At 47.1% G+C, this 17,723-nt stretch overlaps 1 protein-coding gene across 1 annotated transcript in view; it reads left to right on the top strand.

Annotated features, from left to right (window-relative positions):
- Positions 1 to 17,723, top strand: part of LOC8051014 (phospholipid-transporting ATPase VB) — a 91,759-nt gene that overhangs the window by 58,188 nt on the left and 15,848 nt on the right. The window contains exons 7-15 of the mRNA XM_042289952.1: positions 1,903 to 2,167; positions 2,717 to 2,775; positions 2,883 to 3,068; positions 5,569 to 5,941; positions 10,008 to 10,172; positions 10,934 to 11,019; positions 13,838 to 14,068; positions 15,709 to 15,789; positions 16,403 to 16,768. Of these exons, the coding sequence (XP_042145886.1) occupies positions 1,903 to 2,167; positions 2,717 to 2,775; positions 2,883 to 3,068; positions 5,569 to 5,941; positions 10,008 to 10,172; positions 10,934 to 11,019; positions 13,838 to 14,068; positions 15,709 to 15,789; positions 16,403 to 16,768 (1,812 nt within the window). The remainder of the gene's footprint in view (positions 1 to 1,902; positions 2,168 to 2,716; positions 2,776 to 2,882; positions 3,069 to 5,568; positions 5,942 to 10,007; positions 10,173 to 10,933; positions 11,020 to 13,837; positions 14,069 to 15,708; positions 15,790 to 16,402; positions 16,769 to 17,723) is intronic.

Genomic DNA, 17,723 nt, shown 5'->3' with positions numbered 1-17,723 from the left:
AAATTTCTTAGAATGAGAGAACACACTGGCACGCTGGCGCCATCTATGCGGAGACCCTGGAACTGCATTCCACAAGAGCGGAGATTTTGCAGGATTTCCGAGGTCAAATGTGCATAATAGCTATAAGAAAGGCTCGTTTATAACAATGACAAAAGTTTTTTGAGCCAAGAAAGAAAGGATAATGCACGAGAGATATAGAAAATATGCCGAACCAGCAAGTTTACACTGCTACCCAATAGATGGTGCCACTGTGTCCTCTCATGGTAAGAGATATTAAGAGGTTCCAAGGCACTCGGTCCTAAGAGGTCGCAAGTGTGTGAACGGGCCTTAACACGTAAGCAAGTTACTAGCAATACAGTGTAGACCGCATATAACGTATGTCGCGGGAGTCGCGAAAATCCGCACTATAAGCGGTACTGCGCTATAACCAAAACATCAATTTTTCAGGCCAAAATACATGCCATCAGACAACTTACCTTTGTAAAAGAATTTATTTTATGTTAGATGAAAAATAAAGCTTAGTTTGAGGAGAGTCTTTATTTCACCAGACTAGTACAGTTCTCTCTCAAGTGTGTCACACATTTTGAAAGAAATGAGCGACTTTTGCCTGGCGCAGCCTTTTAATGGCGTTGCGGGTTACAGACAGACGTTGCGAGCGTTCAGAATTGCTAACCCTAATCACTTTTCTCCGGTGATGAAAACGCGTGAAAATTCGCATCCTTCATGCGGTACGCGCCAGTAATACCTTGAACTTGAGCACACGCATGAAATGCACCAAATAAGCAATCCGGGCGATGTTCAAGGACTCAAATGCTTAGAAATCACCACTGTAGTCGAAGTGAACAAACACAACGACACGGGCGTTTCTGCCGTCTTGAGAGCGCCGCCACGACATCGCCGCACGAGTTGGTGGATCTTCCCTTCTAGTACGTGCTGGGTTATCATAGCGACACACAACAAAAATTCACAGTCAAAAATAGCGCTTTTGCGCAGAACGATGAGATGAACGGCGTCTACGTCGACGATCACCAGCGACGCCATGTTTGCGGATAGAAGAAGCCGTCCCGCGACCGGCACGCAACGCGCGCGAACACTTCTCCTCGACTTGCGATTGGTCTGTCGTTGCAGTTGTTTTCCAACGCAGTGGAGGGACGCACGCACGTGAAAGACACATGCGTGTGTCTCTCCGTCGCTATGGCAACTGAAGCCTCTCTCTTCGCTTCTCCCCGCTTCGAGCAACCTCCTTGACCCGCGAGTGCCGCTTGCGGCTAGCGCCGTCAGCGCCATTATCTAGTGTCGCACAAGGAAGTGTGCTCGCTGCTCCGGTCGTCGGCGCGGTCGGCAGGCTGTTTCAGGAACCGCACTATAACCGGTATTTCCCTTCACGCGCCTGCATTTTAAGCGGTATGTAATTACATGGAGTTCTATGGGAGGCGAACCGGTGGTTTAAAAAACTGCGTTATACCCTGTTTTGCACTATAAGCGGTTACGTTGTAAGTGGTCTATACTGTATTTTGTCAACATAACAGCATAACACGTAAGCAGTCGTCCTTATCTGAATTGCTCTTGTTTGCCCACTCTTATGTTGAGCACTTGTAGGAACAATGTGAATGACACTCGTGCAGCTTATGTGTGAAAAGTTATATAACTCTGACCTGGACTTCTTCACTAGTAATTCTGAGGAATTCAAGAGGAGTGCATTACAAATGATTACTGTTTAGTCATCTTTTTGTCTTTTGCCTGATGCATGCATCCCTCCTAAGACCCATCAGCTGTTTGAGGGCACAATAAAACATGAATTGATTGATTGATTAATGTCTAGCTCATTTCGTTAAAGAAGCGGAGGTTCCTGCAGTTCACCGTGTGCCTCGGGGACTGAGGAAACCGGAACGCTTTTCACAGGTGATGATCCCACTCTCCCTATATGTCTCCATCGAGATCATCAAGCTGGGGCAGGTGTTCCACATCCACGAAGACATTGAGCTGTTCGACGAACGGTCCAATCGGCGTCTCGAGTGCCGCGCCCTCAACATCCCCGAGGAGCTTGGGCAGGTGGAATACATCTTCTCGGACAAGACGGGCACCCTCACCGAGAACCACATGGTGTTCCGCCGGTGCACCATCGGCGGCCGAGACTTTAACCACCACCACCCCAGCGTCTCGGAAGGTGGGTCTGTGGCTTCGCCACACCGGCCAGGTGGCGCAAGTTGCCACCCGATTTGAAGGGTTCAGCCATGTGCATCCATCTGTTCATTCGTGTTCAATGACAGAACCTCCTGGAAGCCTCATGGTGGCAACCAACGTTTTGTTAAGAGTAGGGCACCTGGGATCCGTCTTTGGTGCGTTTTAGCATCCTGTACCGCCCGTGTGTCGAAACTGGTCCCGAAGTGGTAACAAATGAAGTCGCCGGAATATTTCCGACAGCATGCCACACCAGGCGCATGCTGTCGGAAATATTAGGATCCTGAAGGTTGGTCCTAGAGGTTCTGGAAAAGAGCATGAGTAGGTACGTCCATATTCCCGGTTCTTCCGTGAACTGTCGAATCGAGAGCGAGGTACAGCAGAACAAGCGTCTGTTGCATCCAGTCAGATATTCCAGGCACCGAAGGAGAGGTCATCTTCAGTCTTCACATAAGATCCTTTTCATCTTCTTCCTGTCACATTTGTCTACCTTTGCAACTTGTAAGGACAGCCCTTCGTTTGTGTCTGTTAACAGGGGAAGAGAATGATGTCAAGATACGGAGCTACACTTACTCTCCGAAGCCCCCTTCCAAGGTAAGCCGTTTTCTTGCTGACCGTAGATTCCTCGGCCACGTGGGCTCGTACGGTTCGGTTCACACCGCCTGCCGCGGCTCGACCTGCCGCGGCTCGACCTGCCGCAGGACGACGCGTTCACGCTCAACCCGAAGCTTCAGCGGGAGCTCTCCAGCATGGATTACCAGCTGCGTGTGGACATGGGTTGCCGGGAGGTGGTGCTGACCAGGGAGAGCCAGCGCATCCAGGACTTCTTTCTACTCATGGCCACCTGCAACACGGTCATTGTTTCAAAGTACCCCCACAAGGACTTGGTGAGTGCCTCTTCGGCTTTATTTTACGGACCAGTGCCGTGGTCACGGCGGCATCGCACTAAAGTGCGCAGGCATAGCTTGCATGTATCATAGACTTGCGCAAGGATAAATTGACTTCCTTCTGAAATGGCTTCAATTGGAAGCCAGCTTATTCTGGCATGTTTTGTCCACCTTGGGTATTCCCCCTAAAATTATTATTTTTCGAGTCATTAACGTCCGATCTCGCCCTTGCAGTGGTTATGACTAAGACTGGTGGCAACTGGGATGCTTCAATGTTCAATGTCCTTTTGTTTAGAGTGATGACATTCTTTATAGTACCCGATGCCAACGGCACGTGCTTGTTGGAAAAACACTGAGAAATTTCCGGAAACACAACGCCGCCGTAGCACAGTCGTTGCCAAGAGCATGTGCCAGGAGACGCTCTTTCACACGCTTCAGGACAAAAAATGAAAATAGCCGTTAGGAGGAACAAAATGGTCAGATGCCACCACCCCAAGCAAAGTCGCAATTGTCTGAATCTCTGTTGCGAAACGTGTGTCTCTGTTCTTTTATCACAAGTACTTCTTATGTCGTCCGGTGATATTGAATAAAATCCGGGTCCTGTTACTGACATGGAAAACGTTTTTGCTATTGTGCTGCGAATTGAATTAGGTCAATCAGACATCCTACCAGAAATAAAGTCTATAAAAGAACACCAAACGATAACAGATAATGCTATCGAAGAACTTCAGACCAGACTCGATTCACTGAAAAAGAACACGCCAAAACCACAGAATGTGGAACACCGAAAGATTGCAGCCCTTCAAACATTAAGTGAAGATGCAAGCAATTGATTACGTAGAATTGCTTTTCTTGGGAATTGAGGACTCCCATGACGAAACTCGGATGCAATCACAAACAAGGCTATCTCTTTGTTCCCAGAATTTAAACTTTGACCTTTCCACGAATAACATAGAGTGGGTGCATTGTTTGTGCAGGTTTATTTTGGGTAAAAATCGGCCCATCATGGTTCAGCTTAGTCAATTTATGTGTAAGGAATCAATTTTAGCATGTGGACACAAATTAAAAGGGACTACCTTTGCAACTCATTAAGATTTCTCGGTTGTGACAAGACTAGCACGCCACAAACTATTACTTCAGTTTGTCAAAACAAAAAAATGTCCTTTTAACCTGCGGCTCGACAAGCTCTACATACGCAAGTCATGCTGTGTCTACGATATCGCCTCGGATTCTGTCGTTGAAACCAGCAGCTAGGTCATTCCCGAGGAACTAATGCTGTCCTTGCTTTGAAGAATAACCCTGATAAGCTGCTTCAACTTTCTGTTACCTTCATTAACATACGTGGCGTCATGCCTAAATGTATCGACCTTCTTAGCCTCATTGGTGATTGTACAGCTGACATTGTCATCCCCGCAGAAACGTCACTAACTGATAATGTGCATGACAGCAAAATATTTCCTCCTCACACAAACTACAATATTTATTGTCATGATTGACACTCGCAAAGGGGAGGTGGTGGTTTGGTTGCTATAAAAAATTAACATATCGTTCTACTGCATCAGTCGTGACAGTTCCATCGAATTAATATGAGTTTACATCAGATCCCCTACTTTTGAAGTAATCTGAGTTTTCTACAGGGCAACCGACAGCAGCGAGGTTTCTGTTGGTCATCTGCAAAATGCCCTTGATGAACTTAGAAGCGCACATCATAAAGCATCATTCCTTCTTCTTGACGACTTCAACTACCTCAGACATCGACGGGGTAGTTGAAGAGAAAAAAAAATAAGGCAAAAAGGTAGTGAAGACATTCTCTGCCCAAGTATGAGATGCCAGACAATGCCAATTGGAAGCGCTTTTTTTTCCTGTCTAACTCCATTTGTGGTCTTAAGTTCCATGTGCTTCTTGGGTCTGTGAGGAAGCTGCAGGGAGGGTGGGGGGGGTCCTTTCCTGGGGTCAAGCCGTGGGCCGCATGAAACTGCCCCGCGGGCCGTGGGTTTCTAACCTCTGATATAGAGGAAAAGGTTTCGTTCATTTCGGTTCATTTGGAACGGCAAAGCATAGACGCGGATATCAGTGCTCCCAGTGGAACCATATTGTTGGCGACTTTTCAATATACACAAAGAAGCAGGAAAACATCACTTGCAAGGTCTGTGTCTAGTGTTTCTCTAGCTTCTCTTCTGCACAAAAACACAGACGTCGTGCATCGTATATTAAAATAAAACAAAGCTGACGAGCACTCGAACGACTTCAGCTCATTGCTGCAAATCAAACACGCCTAACTTATTGTCTGCTTTCTTTTTACGCTTTTCCATCGCTGTTTTTGTCAATTTGTTGTTTGTTCTCCCGGGACCTCCGGATGTCGGCACCTATGATTGGTCGCATTCAACTCCCGTCTTTACCACCCTGCTGTGGCTGTAGCATTTCGGTCACCCAACCAATTACGAAGCACCCAACCGAAAACCAACTTGCCAGCCGTGACCGACCGCCCGCACTTTCGCAGATGAACGGCAGCGGCCTCTACATCAACAACGGAGGGGCGTTCTCGACGTCCCCCGAACGCCGCCGGGCCCAGCGCAACCACCCGACGGCCCCGAGTCCCCCGTCGGCCATCCCTCCGAGCCTGAGGGCGTCTTCGCCGACGGAGTCGCGGTGCTCGACTCCCGTGCGCCCCACCAAGCTGCCCCTGCCCTTCCTGGGACTGAGGACAAGCCCCGCCCGCAAGACCGCGACGCCGTCCCCCACGCCGAGCTCGCAGCTCCAGCCCATCTACGAGGCGGAGAGCCCGGACGAGATCGCGCTTGTGGACGCAGCCTACCGCTACGGCTGCCGTCTGCTCAGGCGGTCGCCGGACTCGGTGGTCGTCATGCTGCCGGGTGAGTCTCCTTGCGGCCGTCTGTTTGCCGAGTGTCGTTACATGCCGTGTTGAATTTTAGTTGACCCTTTAACCCTTTCTCATGGATGTTGCCTATAGGCAACAAACCACTTAACTTTTTGTTTTGTTTCATTGTTTTTGTTTTATTACCTTTGTTTTAATTAAGTAGTCTGGCAACAGTCTTGAATATCGAAACTACACCATTATCTAATAACTAAATATGCAAATAGTTAACAAAAATAATTTGGCACACAAATATATGGCGATTGACTAATATACAGCAGAACGCTGAAAAATATGGATAAGCATTTTTTTCTTGCTACTGATATTTTACGATAGGGGACCGTTTTACTTGAGGCTATCGTATGCACAGATATTGATATTTTATAGCGATCCATAGAGGTTACACAAGGAAGCCACTTTTGGACTTTTGCCTGGTGTTGCCCATAGGCAACAAAGCTATAACTTGCAAGTTTACCTTATAATTTTTCTTTTTTATTTCATCTTCGTTGTTTTATTCGATTTTGTTAAACATTAATATCTTAAAAACAAATGTTTAAGTAGTTTTCGTATCCCATCAACAAAGGGTTCCACTACCAAAAAAAATATTGGCAAAATGGGTACTTTTTCTGTCCCCATTTTGCCAATAATTTTTTTGGTACCGCACGTATCTCGTCAAACTTTTTTGTGCTGTCATCTATGCATTGGTTTCTAAAGCAAAATTATTTCCATTGTTTGGGGATAGACGGCGCTTCCTCCTGTGCTATAAAAAAGAGTGAGCGTTCAAAGACGCACTCTCTAAGATCAACTGAAAAGCAGTTTATTAACTGCTTTTCAGTTAATAAACTGATTTATTTATATTTATTTATTTATTAAAGCAGTTTATAAAATAATAAACTGGTTTATTTATTTAAAAAAAATAAATAAATAAAGCAGCTTGGGGGGCGCGTCTATATACGCACCCCCCCAAGCTGCAGTCAAAATTGCCGTGCGTCTAACGACGCTTTCTCCAGTTAAGGGGTTAACATACAGTGCTTAACCCATTGAAGAGTAATATTTTAGAATAACGTACGCAGTTTTAGCACACGCTAGCGCTAAATTTAGCGTTTGTATTAGCGCACGCGACGCAAGAGAGTTTTAGAATAGTGTTTCTCCGCCACGGCGCAAAAGCTCAAGCATCTCGCGCTTGCAACGCCCCCAAGATACAGTCACAATTTTATTTCACAGACGAAATGCTGCAACTTGAGAAAAAACAAGATTTTTTGGTTCAGAGTAACATTTTACATTTGTTTAAACGTGAGAATGCGACGCGAGCAGTCGACCGGTCGTGTCCGCATTCGTCGCCTTGGCAAGAGTGTACTGACGTTCGCCGATAAACGTCCACTTGTTGCAAGCATCAAGTTGCCGGTGATCGTGGCCCACCTTACTGGGTTTTCCAAACTGAGTGCAATGTCGTCCTGTATTGAAAATCGCAGTCGCGAGGATGCCTCCGACGTTGCGCTCACGACGCCGCCAAAGCTGCCGCAGTCATGGTCCTGGGAGTCGCCATTTTTTTAACTGTGCTCGTCTTGGCTTTAGCCAACTTCTCATCACGAATCCTCCTTGGAGGAGCGCAAAGACCTTTTGCGTACGCACGCAAAGCACAAAACGAGGTTAGCATTCGGCGCATGCGCAGCGGCGACGACGCTATTTTTTGCGTACGCAAAGTTTTAGCGTGCGCTATTCTGAAACTTCCTATTTTTATTGTCTTTATAAAACATACCACGAAATTTCATTTTAAACTGGCAATTTGCACGAAAATTAAATTCGGCATTCATCTTTCCTTTGGGTGTTGTTTGTCACTCTCACTGTTAATTCCTATGTCTTTATTGAGTAATTCTTCGCTGTGTGGTACTGTTGGAATGGTTATGGAGAATAAGAGTGGCACTCGTGATTTGTAACCAAGCGGTCGAGGGCTGGGATGCTCTTGGAAAGTGTGATGTGAAGGCATGTGAAACTGCCACACGCCTGCCAGATTTAAATAAACATTTCTCACGTAATGTCATCAGTGTGGCAATGATTGTGTGACATAATGGTGTTTGTCCCGTTAATTTGCATCCATGTCATGTCAAACTTAGCATGACCCCAAGCTCAAAAAGCTTGTACAGTGTTCCCCCCAAATTTTTTTTATTTTTTCACTGCAAAAATGAGCTTTGCATTATCAAATGCTTAGTCTCCACCCAGATGTAGCTCTAGCTAGCGGTCTGGGCAAGACGCCGATGTTTCAGAACTAATCATTATCTTATGCAAAAGTTATACGGAATTTTATGAGAAGAAGGCTCTTTTTGAGCCAGATACAGTAGACTTTCATTATTTCAAACTCCAGGAAGCCACGAATTTTGTTCGAATTATTGGAAGTTTGAATTATCAGAAATTAATCTAAATATGATGCAAGATCAAATATATGACTTGTTATGTTGGTGGCTGCACATACAAGGCCGATATTTGAGGATTTTCTCTACTCAGGCCTGCTAATCATAAGCGTGCATGCCACACATGAAGCATTGGGGAAATGTAGGAGATAAGTGTTCATCCCTCAAAAATGTTGCTTATCATGGTGGACTACTTGGATAGCACATGACACCTCAAAACAAAATGAAGTTTGTTCATCCAACAGAAAGGTCATATTTTTTGCCCACAATGTGTGAAAAAACGGAAGCGGTAGCTGTAGTACAGTCGAGCATTGTGGGTGTAATGGTGCCGTCGCGTACCCAAGGACGGAGACGCGACGTGGTTAATTCTCATAGCCGTCGTAGTTGGCATCGTGGATGCCACGGACGACTGTCACCAGTGATTCGTGATGTAAGTGGGTAAGCGCAATGGGAGTTTCCAAAACCATCCACCATTATGCGTAGCAACTGGATTTTGTCAAAGTGGAATTTCGCATAGTGTCTGAAAACAAGTTTTCAAGCAGACGACACGGAAGACTCTCCTTTCGTAGCTCCGTTACTGGCGGATGCCAGGGTGGCTGACGGGAAAACCCACTTTCGTGGCCTCGTGCCAAAAGCGGAGAGAAAGGTTTTCCCGTAGCGGTGATGACTAGAGACAAGGTCGATATCTCTGCAAAGCGTCGCCCGTATCGCTTTAAAAAGTTGTCTCTGATGGACTATTAGCCTCGTTGAGTGCGCTTCCTACTGAGCACCGGTGCACTGCGGGGAAGCAACCACTTGCGGAGGCGGGCTTCGCGGGTATTGCTTCTCCACAGTGCACTGGTGCTTGGTAAGAAGCGCGCTCAAGGGAGCCGTAAGAACGAAAAGTATAAATTACACGAAAACGCCATTGAAGTAAAGCGGCTTATAAATACATTAAAAACATAGCTGGAAAACCAAAATTTTGAAGTTTGCTCGAATCAACCGGATGTATGAAATACTACTGTATTTACTTGAGTAATAGCCGCACTGTTTATGGAGAAAACGTGAGGGTTCGCCTTTCCGCGGAGCACGCAGATTGCCAATCACCGCGATTGATAGCATGATTCCACCTGTTCACAGGATAGAGATAACTTCTTTGTCTGAAGATACCATCTGTAAAGATGGCATTTGAATGAAGAATCTTGTTCTCAATCTGGTTCTTTGTTATGTTATTTATGCGCAACGCAATGATTGGCTGTATGTGTGTTCTGTGGGAAAGTAGACGCAAGGGCCTTGTTCATAAATAGTGCAGCTATTACTCGAGTAAATACGGTACTTGAGTTTGAATTATTGCGAGCTTAACTAATGACAGGCTCTGAAACTTGGGAATCGGGTCCAGACCGCTAGCTCTACATTTGTGCCGAGACTGAGTGTTCGGTGACGCATAGTAGTTTATTTTCATGGCGAAAAAAACAGTGGTCATTATTTTCGGGGACACCCTGTATGAACACCCACTGCGCAAGGCAAGTCTGTTCCCCCGGTCGCAAGCGATCACGAGCGGCTGCAGCACAAAAGATCATACTCGGACGCAAATGTGCCAGCTAGCCTCGAGTGTAGGAGGCGATCAAGACGGTGTGTAGTGACGTGGGTGCTGACCTAGCGTAACAACACCTGCAGGTGAGGGTCTGGTGGAGCTGCGGGTGCTTCACGTGCTCCCTTTCGACTCGGTGCGCAAGCGCATGTCCATCGTGCTGCAGCACCCCATCACCAAGCTGAAGGTGCTTTACTGCAAGGGTGCAGACTCCGCCATCTTGCCCCTGCTGGCGCCGACCAAGGATCTCGGTGAGATGCGAACCCAGATCACAACATGGCAGCCATGGTATTTTGACAGCCATTGATTTTAGGTTACAAGACGGGGTAATTTAATTATGTCGTGTGTTTGTTTAGACAGCCTGTATCACGCAGTAGTGATACACGATTGAGCATGTGTGCGATGCTCATCCAGATCAAATGGACCTTTTTCCAGTAAGCGTCTGCACACGCGCACACCCTTTCCACTTGACCTTGACTGCCCTTTCGCCATTTTTGGGGGGCACTGTTTTCTTGCGACACTAATCTGTTCCTATGGGAGAAGGCGAGTCCGGTTGCCCTCCATTTGTAGTAGGCGGCGAAACCGTCATGGGGCACTCCTTACTAGAAAAAGGTCCATTGGCAAGGGGGATGGGATTGAACGAAACAAGGTAGAAACATTTGTCGGTGAACACCTAATAAAGTGAGATAATTATTTGTGACAGCTTTGTTTGAGAGCATATCCAGCATTTGGTTATCCATTGCATCATAGTCCCCAATGAGGAAGCTGCAGATTAATTTGCATTGAAGGAATAATGATAGGAATATGAAACTGGTTCCTTATTTAAGATTTTGGGTTGTTAAACTATTCCAGAACATTGATTTTGTTGCGATGTTGCATCTTCACGCATGGTGTGCGCGGCACCACCGAACTTCACCCTTTAGGTTTCGTGCATGTTCAGGCTGATGTCGTATTAGCAACAAGCGAATATTTGACCTTTTGAAGATTATTACCCGCCACCCTTTCCTTGCAGAGATGCAGCAGCTGATCATGAGCACTCAGCAGCATCTGAACCAGTACAGCAAGAAAGGACTTCGTGTCCTCTGCATGGCCAAAAAGGTGAGTGAGAGTTATCTTTTTTCTAATGGCCTGCTGGATGCTTGCTACAGTGTGCTGAGCGGGGTCGCTAGATATCCCTTCTAAGTTGCAAATCCTGCCTCCATTTTGGGCAGCTTAGCCTGACACTAAAACATCGGCCTCTGTCGCTGTCCTGATGTATTCTACTCTGACAGGGTGTGCAGTGCACACTATACTCCGTTTCATACATAGCGTTCAACGCAGTCAAAGCTAGCACACCGGTTTGCACTGCCGACCGCCTACGTTCGCCCCATAAAATAGTGCTACCCCTGCAAGAAAAAAAAAAACGTAAAATGTGCATTTTTGGAGCTAGTAACTGATAGTGGCGTTATGATTTCGACGGAACACCGATTTTTTTTCAATAAAAAGGAAAAGATAATGTAAACTACTCCAAAGTCCAAATTGTTTTCCGTTTTCATCCGTGCGGCAGTCGCTTCGGGTTTTCGGGTTGTGCGGCTTCCCCTGCCTCGCCGGTTTTGAGAAGATGGCCTTTTACGCAGGGAAGCTTTCCTCTCCTGCTCGGATATTTTCGGAGATTCGTTGTGTGAAGATCTCGAAAAAGTGCAAGCAGGTGATCGCCAGCGTGTACGCGAGTCCAAGAACGCGTTTCCCGGAGACGTCGGTCCGTGAAGTCCTGGAGACGGTCAGTAACGACACCGGAGTGTCTGGCAAGGTGGCGTCCCCGAAGCGAGGGCCTCGCAACGTGAAAGTTTCGAGCACGCGGACCGTGTTGTGAACTGCCTTCTGTTATTTCTGGTGTTAAAATCGGCCTTGTGGCTTCAAAGTGAATCAAGCTTCAAGAAGGAACAGTGTCGGTGATGAATCGTGCCTACGGCTTCGTCTTGATCGGCTAAGCGGACGATGCTTGTGGTTGCATTCCGAAGCGTCTGGGTTTGTTTTCCTGCGGGACCGTAACCTCGGTCGGCTCCATCTGCCTGAAGCACCTTAACCTTGGTCGGCTAAGTGGACGACGCACATGCCCGTGCCTGTATTCCGAGGCCCCTGCTTTCCTCGGAAAAGGAAACAACACTCGATCCTGCTCTCGAGTGCCGTGTGTTGTGTACGCGTCTATTGTGAATTACTCCCGGTTCATGGGAACACCGGCACCAGAGCAACGAGATACTGCCGTCTGGATGACTTCCATACACCGGCGAGTATTTGGACTCGGAAGGAAACTTCCATGAAGTCCCATCACGCGAGGGAATGCCAAGCTGTCTGACCAATGGCAGTGCGGTCCCCTAATTCCAGTATTCGTTGCATAAAGGACCGTCCACCGCACTCTCAAGGTACTCTCTGATTTTCACGCTACCATGTAAATAAACGGCTTTAAATTGAGACGCCCTGGATCTCGACCGTTCTTCCGTTTTGACGAGGCCGGTGCGGGGTTCAAACCGAACACCAGCCCCTAGTCTACCGCCTTATAAATAAAAACAATAAGAGAATAGGAATTGAAATATACACTTCCGCAATGCGCACAATTTCACACAAAAAATATTCAAAAAAAAAAAAAAGAAAAAACCTTTTGCGCTTGAAGTGGATTCGAACCATCGCCACCGAGTGTCGGTATCGCCAGAGCAGCGCCTTGTACCACACGGCCACAAAACGCGCGGAGTAACACATTTTTTTGTGTTTTTTCATGCGCACTACTTGAGTACCTTTCCCAGCGTTGCACGCTATGTTTGAAACGGAGTATAGCATCTCAATTTTCAATGAGCCAAAAGTGCAGGGCAGTCCAAGTTCCCGAGCATGGCAAGTAAGCACAATACTGAAGCATTTGAAGGTTGTCAGGGGAAGGAGTGTCATGCTCTGGCACTTCCCAGTGACTCTTGTCATAACAATAACTAAATTCATAGCTAACTTAAATATATTGCAATGTGCAGGGTCGAGCAAGCAACATTCGATCACAGACTTCTATAAGATTCAGGTTTATTCTTACTCGGGACGTAACTTTTATGATTTCGTCGCACTTTCTTATTATCAAAAGTGCCTGTTCATTCTCACCCCGAACGCTTAACGATCGATCCTTCTGGGCCAAATTTCCGAGATACCGACACACACTAGATAAGGAGCTTCGCGGGACCCTGTCGAGTCGCTCTTGCTCTTGCTTGCTGTTACGCCGCCAAATTTCCGTCCGCTTTTCTGCTGTCTCGATGCTCATTCTTTATTTTGTTTGACACAAGTTTGCCCCCCGTTAAACTTTCAGTTTGAAGCGGGATTTTCGCCGCTTCTGTTCCTGTTCTTCGTGACAATATCTTGTTTACTCTCTTGCCCTTCTTTCTGCCAGTTTGGAGTTTTCATTCTAATTCCAAGGAGCCACCTACCATAAAATACCGGAGAAGCACCCAGTTTGTTCAAGTACCCACTTATTAACATTTCCTAAACTTGGGAAGTCTGCAGATTACATGTGAATTGCTTGATTTGACCGGACAAGCACCCATGTCTAGGTTAACCTAGTTATCATTGAAAGTTGGGTGGGTGCTCCCTTGGTATTTTATGGTAAGCAGAAAGAAGTGCAGAAGAGTTTAACTTACGTCTTCAAAGCATGACCTCATATTCTCGACAAATTCTCACGGCACAAATCGTAAAGATTGCACAAACCAGCCGTTATTTGGACGAAAACGTCGCATATTTGTTTCAGTCGTCGACCGGTAGAGTCGAGCTATTACCGCTTCTTCGTTTTTGTGGGATTGAGTAGAGCTAACGCGTCGGCATCGTCTTCTCGGCGGAGCGGTAGCGAGTACGACCGTTTGCCGAACCTCGCTTGCCGACGGACTGCAACGGCTTCCGAACGCCGTGCCAGGTGCTGGAAGACGAGGAGTACGAGGAATGGCTGGAGCAGCACAAGGCGTCGGAGTTGAGCGTCGGAAAGGCGGAGGAGCGGCTGCTGCGGTCGGCCAGGCTACTGGAGACGAACCTGGAGCTCCTTGGGGCCACAGGCATCGAGGACCGGCTCCAGGAGGGGGTGCCCGAAACCATCGCAGCTCTCAGGGCGGCCGGCATCGTCGTCTGGGTCCTCACAGGCGACAAGCAGGTGGGTCCGTCGATGTAAACGGCTTGATTTTCAGATTTTCGCAAGACGTGAAAGGACGGGGAACTGGACGAAGGCGCCACTGCTTCTTCGCTCGTTTCTCGCTTTTCTCTTACGTCGAAATTCGGCAGTCTGCATTGACGGGTACGAAGCAACTGGCTTGACTAAAGCTTCCCACGGAGTGGATGGGCTCGAAGGGAGTGTTCCTGCCGCGCTCTACTTTTTTTACGTCGTTTGGGTGTCTCGTACTGGGTTTAGGCAACGCACTTACGCGAGTTGGAGCCATTGTGGGTGCATTGCTCCTGCGCATCCCTGTTTGCTGTTACAAATGTGTGTGTTGCACTACCGTCGAGTTCAAAACCTACAGGCTTATACATAGGATTGCGTGTATTCTGAGTTTATTTTTCGCCAAAATCGGGAAGTGTTTTTCCGAGTCTTTTTTTTCTTTTTCCAAAAATTCTGGGTATATTGGAGTTCATTTTTTTTTTATTTCTGATTTTCTGAAATTGGGAGCTTATTTTGCTTTGTTTTTTTATATAAAAAGATATCCGGGTGTAAATGTGCACTAGCTTCAAAAGAAAAAGTTTGTATCAATTAATATTTCTTCAACTAGATTTGGCATTGGTGCCGTTGCCATTGGCAATACTACTTTACCCATGACAAGAGTTGCAAACAATCAATAAACTCTTGGATGTAGTCACTAGGAAGCTTATATTCAACGCATCCTATCTGTCAACCTACACCACGGCTGCACTTGGTAGAGTGGTAAAGCGTGTTATATAGAAGCTTCAACTGCCCGCCCCCCCTTTCCCCTTCTATGAAATCTCAATGGCTCGCAGCTTTCACTGTTACAAAAACACAACCCCTCTTTGAAGCACTATGGCCCAAACTGGAAAATCGGAACAGTTGCTTTCGTTGTGACCCAAAAGACCTGTTGTCCTCATGAACCTTGACGAGATAAGCGCTGAGGTTCCTTTTGTCAATAGTCTGAGATTTGAAAGCGAAACTGGGGTGACATTATCTCAAGACCATTGACCGTATGCTCTGTCCAAACTTAATAGCAAAGTGCCTTCTTTTTGTTTTGGCATTAGTACATCAAATTTCGGAGTCTATTGGATAAATTCGAATAGATGATTTCAGATTTATCCGAAAACATGGAACGCTACTTATACACAAGCACGCTATATTTACAAAGAAACCCGCCTTTGCCTACACCAGGTATGGCCACTGCGCTTGTGCAGAAATCAGATTCGCACGAGGTGAAGCGTTTGCGCTGTGCCTACAGCAGCAAGTGACATCAGAAAGTTGGCCGTTATTGAGGATATCTCTCCATCAAATTATGTATCTCTTATTTCTTTTGGCTTTTTTTCTTTGTCCCTTTTTAAACTTTTTATGTGCCACCACACTGTAACCAATAGGTTGTTCTGGGGCATTATACAAATAAAGGATTATTATTATTATTATTAATTGTACTATTATTTTGCAGCTGGCTACAGATATAGAACAACCCAGTAGAGACGACTTTTAGACGGAGGGTTCATGCACTCGTGGGTAGAGCCCCGCATCTAGTCTTATGGTGCTGCCGTGCGATTCAGGGAGTGTGCTAAAGTCGCCCCTGCTTTTTTCTTTTCTTTTTGTTTTAGGAGACGGCGGTGAACATTGCGTACTCCTGTCGCCTCTTCTCTACAGACATGGAAGTCATAACGCTCAACGCACGCTCTCAGGTGAATTTAATCTCGGTTCTTTAGAACTGCTCGCACAACTTTTACGGTGACAAGTGTTGTAAGGACTTCCCAGCTGTATTCCTGTATTCGCGGCATTGTGATAGGCAGAAATCTTTGTGACCACATCCACCCAGAGTAGTTCACTTCACAACTAAGAAATGGCGGGCACGTCTGTGCTCCCTTCGGTGCCGCGGGACCAGTGCCCGTCTTGGGCTAGAGCAAAGCATCTCGCCCTTGCAGCGATAGTTACCGCGTTAGCTGAACAGTACCCGTCTCTATTTAAGACTGGTTCACATATTTGCATTTGCTTACAACCGAAGGCATCACCCCTTCCTCTTTTTTTTCGCACGTTGTTTCACTATTGGCTCAAAAAATAGTTGACAATGTTATAAACAATCCTTTCTCATAGATAGCACTTACGTTTGAGCTCTCAAATACCGCAATACCTTTGCTCTAGCGAAGTGCAGTTCCTGGGCCACATCATAGAAGGTGCCAGGATCTCCTCTCGTCGTAAGAGATCATAAGAACTCGGTTCTGAGCAGACGCGAGTGTGCGAACGGCCTTTATCCATCAGTTTTTTTTATGTCATTGTCACTGTTCATTCACGGTACAGGAAACGACGGAAGAGACGATCCGCTTCTACCTCGAGCAGATTGGCAGGTGCCTGACGCGGCGTCCCTCCGACATCGACGGCGGGGACGGACGCACGCGGTCGTCCTCGTTCTCGATGCTCCTGGCGCAGCTCGGCAACTTCCTGTTCGGGCGGAGGGGCCGCTCCGAGGTGGAGGACGAGGGGACAGAGGGGGACGAGATGAGACCCCGCTTCGGCGCCTCCCTGCGCCAGCGGCGCAAGCGGGCGCTTGTAGTGGACGGCCGCACGCTCAGCTACGTGCTGGAGCGGACAGTGGACAAGCTCTTCCTGAAGCTGGCGCAACAGTGCGGCGTGGTGCTCTGCTGCAGGGCCACCCCGCTGCAGAAGGTGAGCGCTTGAAAGGTTAGCGTCTATAGGAAGTATTCACTGGCAGCCATATCTGTGTGCGCTGCTGCTGAGCGCGTGCTGACGGCGAGCATCCGCAGTCCTTTTGGAGCGTGCACTTAGCACCATCAAGGTTGCCGGTCCTAGCTGGCTATTAATGTGAGCTCGTTCTGAGCATGCGCTTTAAACATCGCCCTTAAATATGGCGTCCAGTGAATACCTCCTATTGGCGTGGATCCTAATTGGTCTTTTCCCAACGAGTCCCGACGATTCTCTGGTTTAAACCATTCACGGTCACAGCTGATGAACGCTGCCATGTATAGTCACTGTCGGAATGAGAATGACAGTGCATGTCTTCTGAAAGCCCAGCCTCCAGCCTGAAGTCCCCCCCTGCTGTTCTCACTTTGTCAGTGACTATGGCAGGATTTGGGGGAAATCTCTTAGTTACTGTTGGCAGAGTATAAAATATTAGCGTCTATTCTGTGTGTACAGTTGAACCTCGATGTAACGAAGTCGGTAAAATTCGCAATTTACTTCGTTACATTGAAATTTCGCTAAATCGAAATTTGGCTTTAGCATGCGAAAAAAAAAAAAATTTCGAAACATTCTACGGGTATGAAAACTCACCGAAAATGACATTTATTTAGGGGCAAAGTAGTCCGCGAGTTTTGCTTGCGCCTTGTCCGACAGTAGCAGCGGCGTCGGCGGCGTCATACGGCGTTCGAGCGCCCAGAGCGCTTGCACGGCATCTTGCTGCCCATGCGACGCCGTATACCTCCTCAGTACGTCCATTGCGTCGAGCACTTCCCGAGTGCTCGTGATCTCGGCAGTTTCTTCAGGATGGCGTCCAAAACGTTTGCTTTCTCATCCAAAAAAGAACTTTACGTTTCCTTATGGCAGCAAGCACGTAAGTGAACCGCCCGGTTAAAAAATAAAGCTGTTTAGTTTAGGCGGTGCC

This window comes from Ixodes scapularis, unplaced genomic scaffold (genome assembly GCF_016920785.2).
Source record: "Ixodes scapularis isolate PalLabHiFi unplaced genomic scaffold, ASM1692078v2 PGA_scaffold13__105_contigs__length_92229423, whole genome shotgun sequence".
NCBI lineage: Eukaryota > Metazoa > Arthropoda > Arachnida > Ixodida > Ixodidae > Ixodes > Ixodes scapularis.
This window is presented reverse-complemented; position numbering and strand designations above follow the sequence as displayed.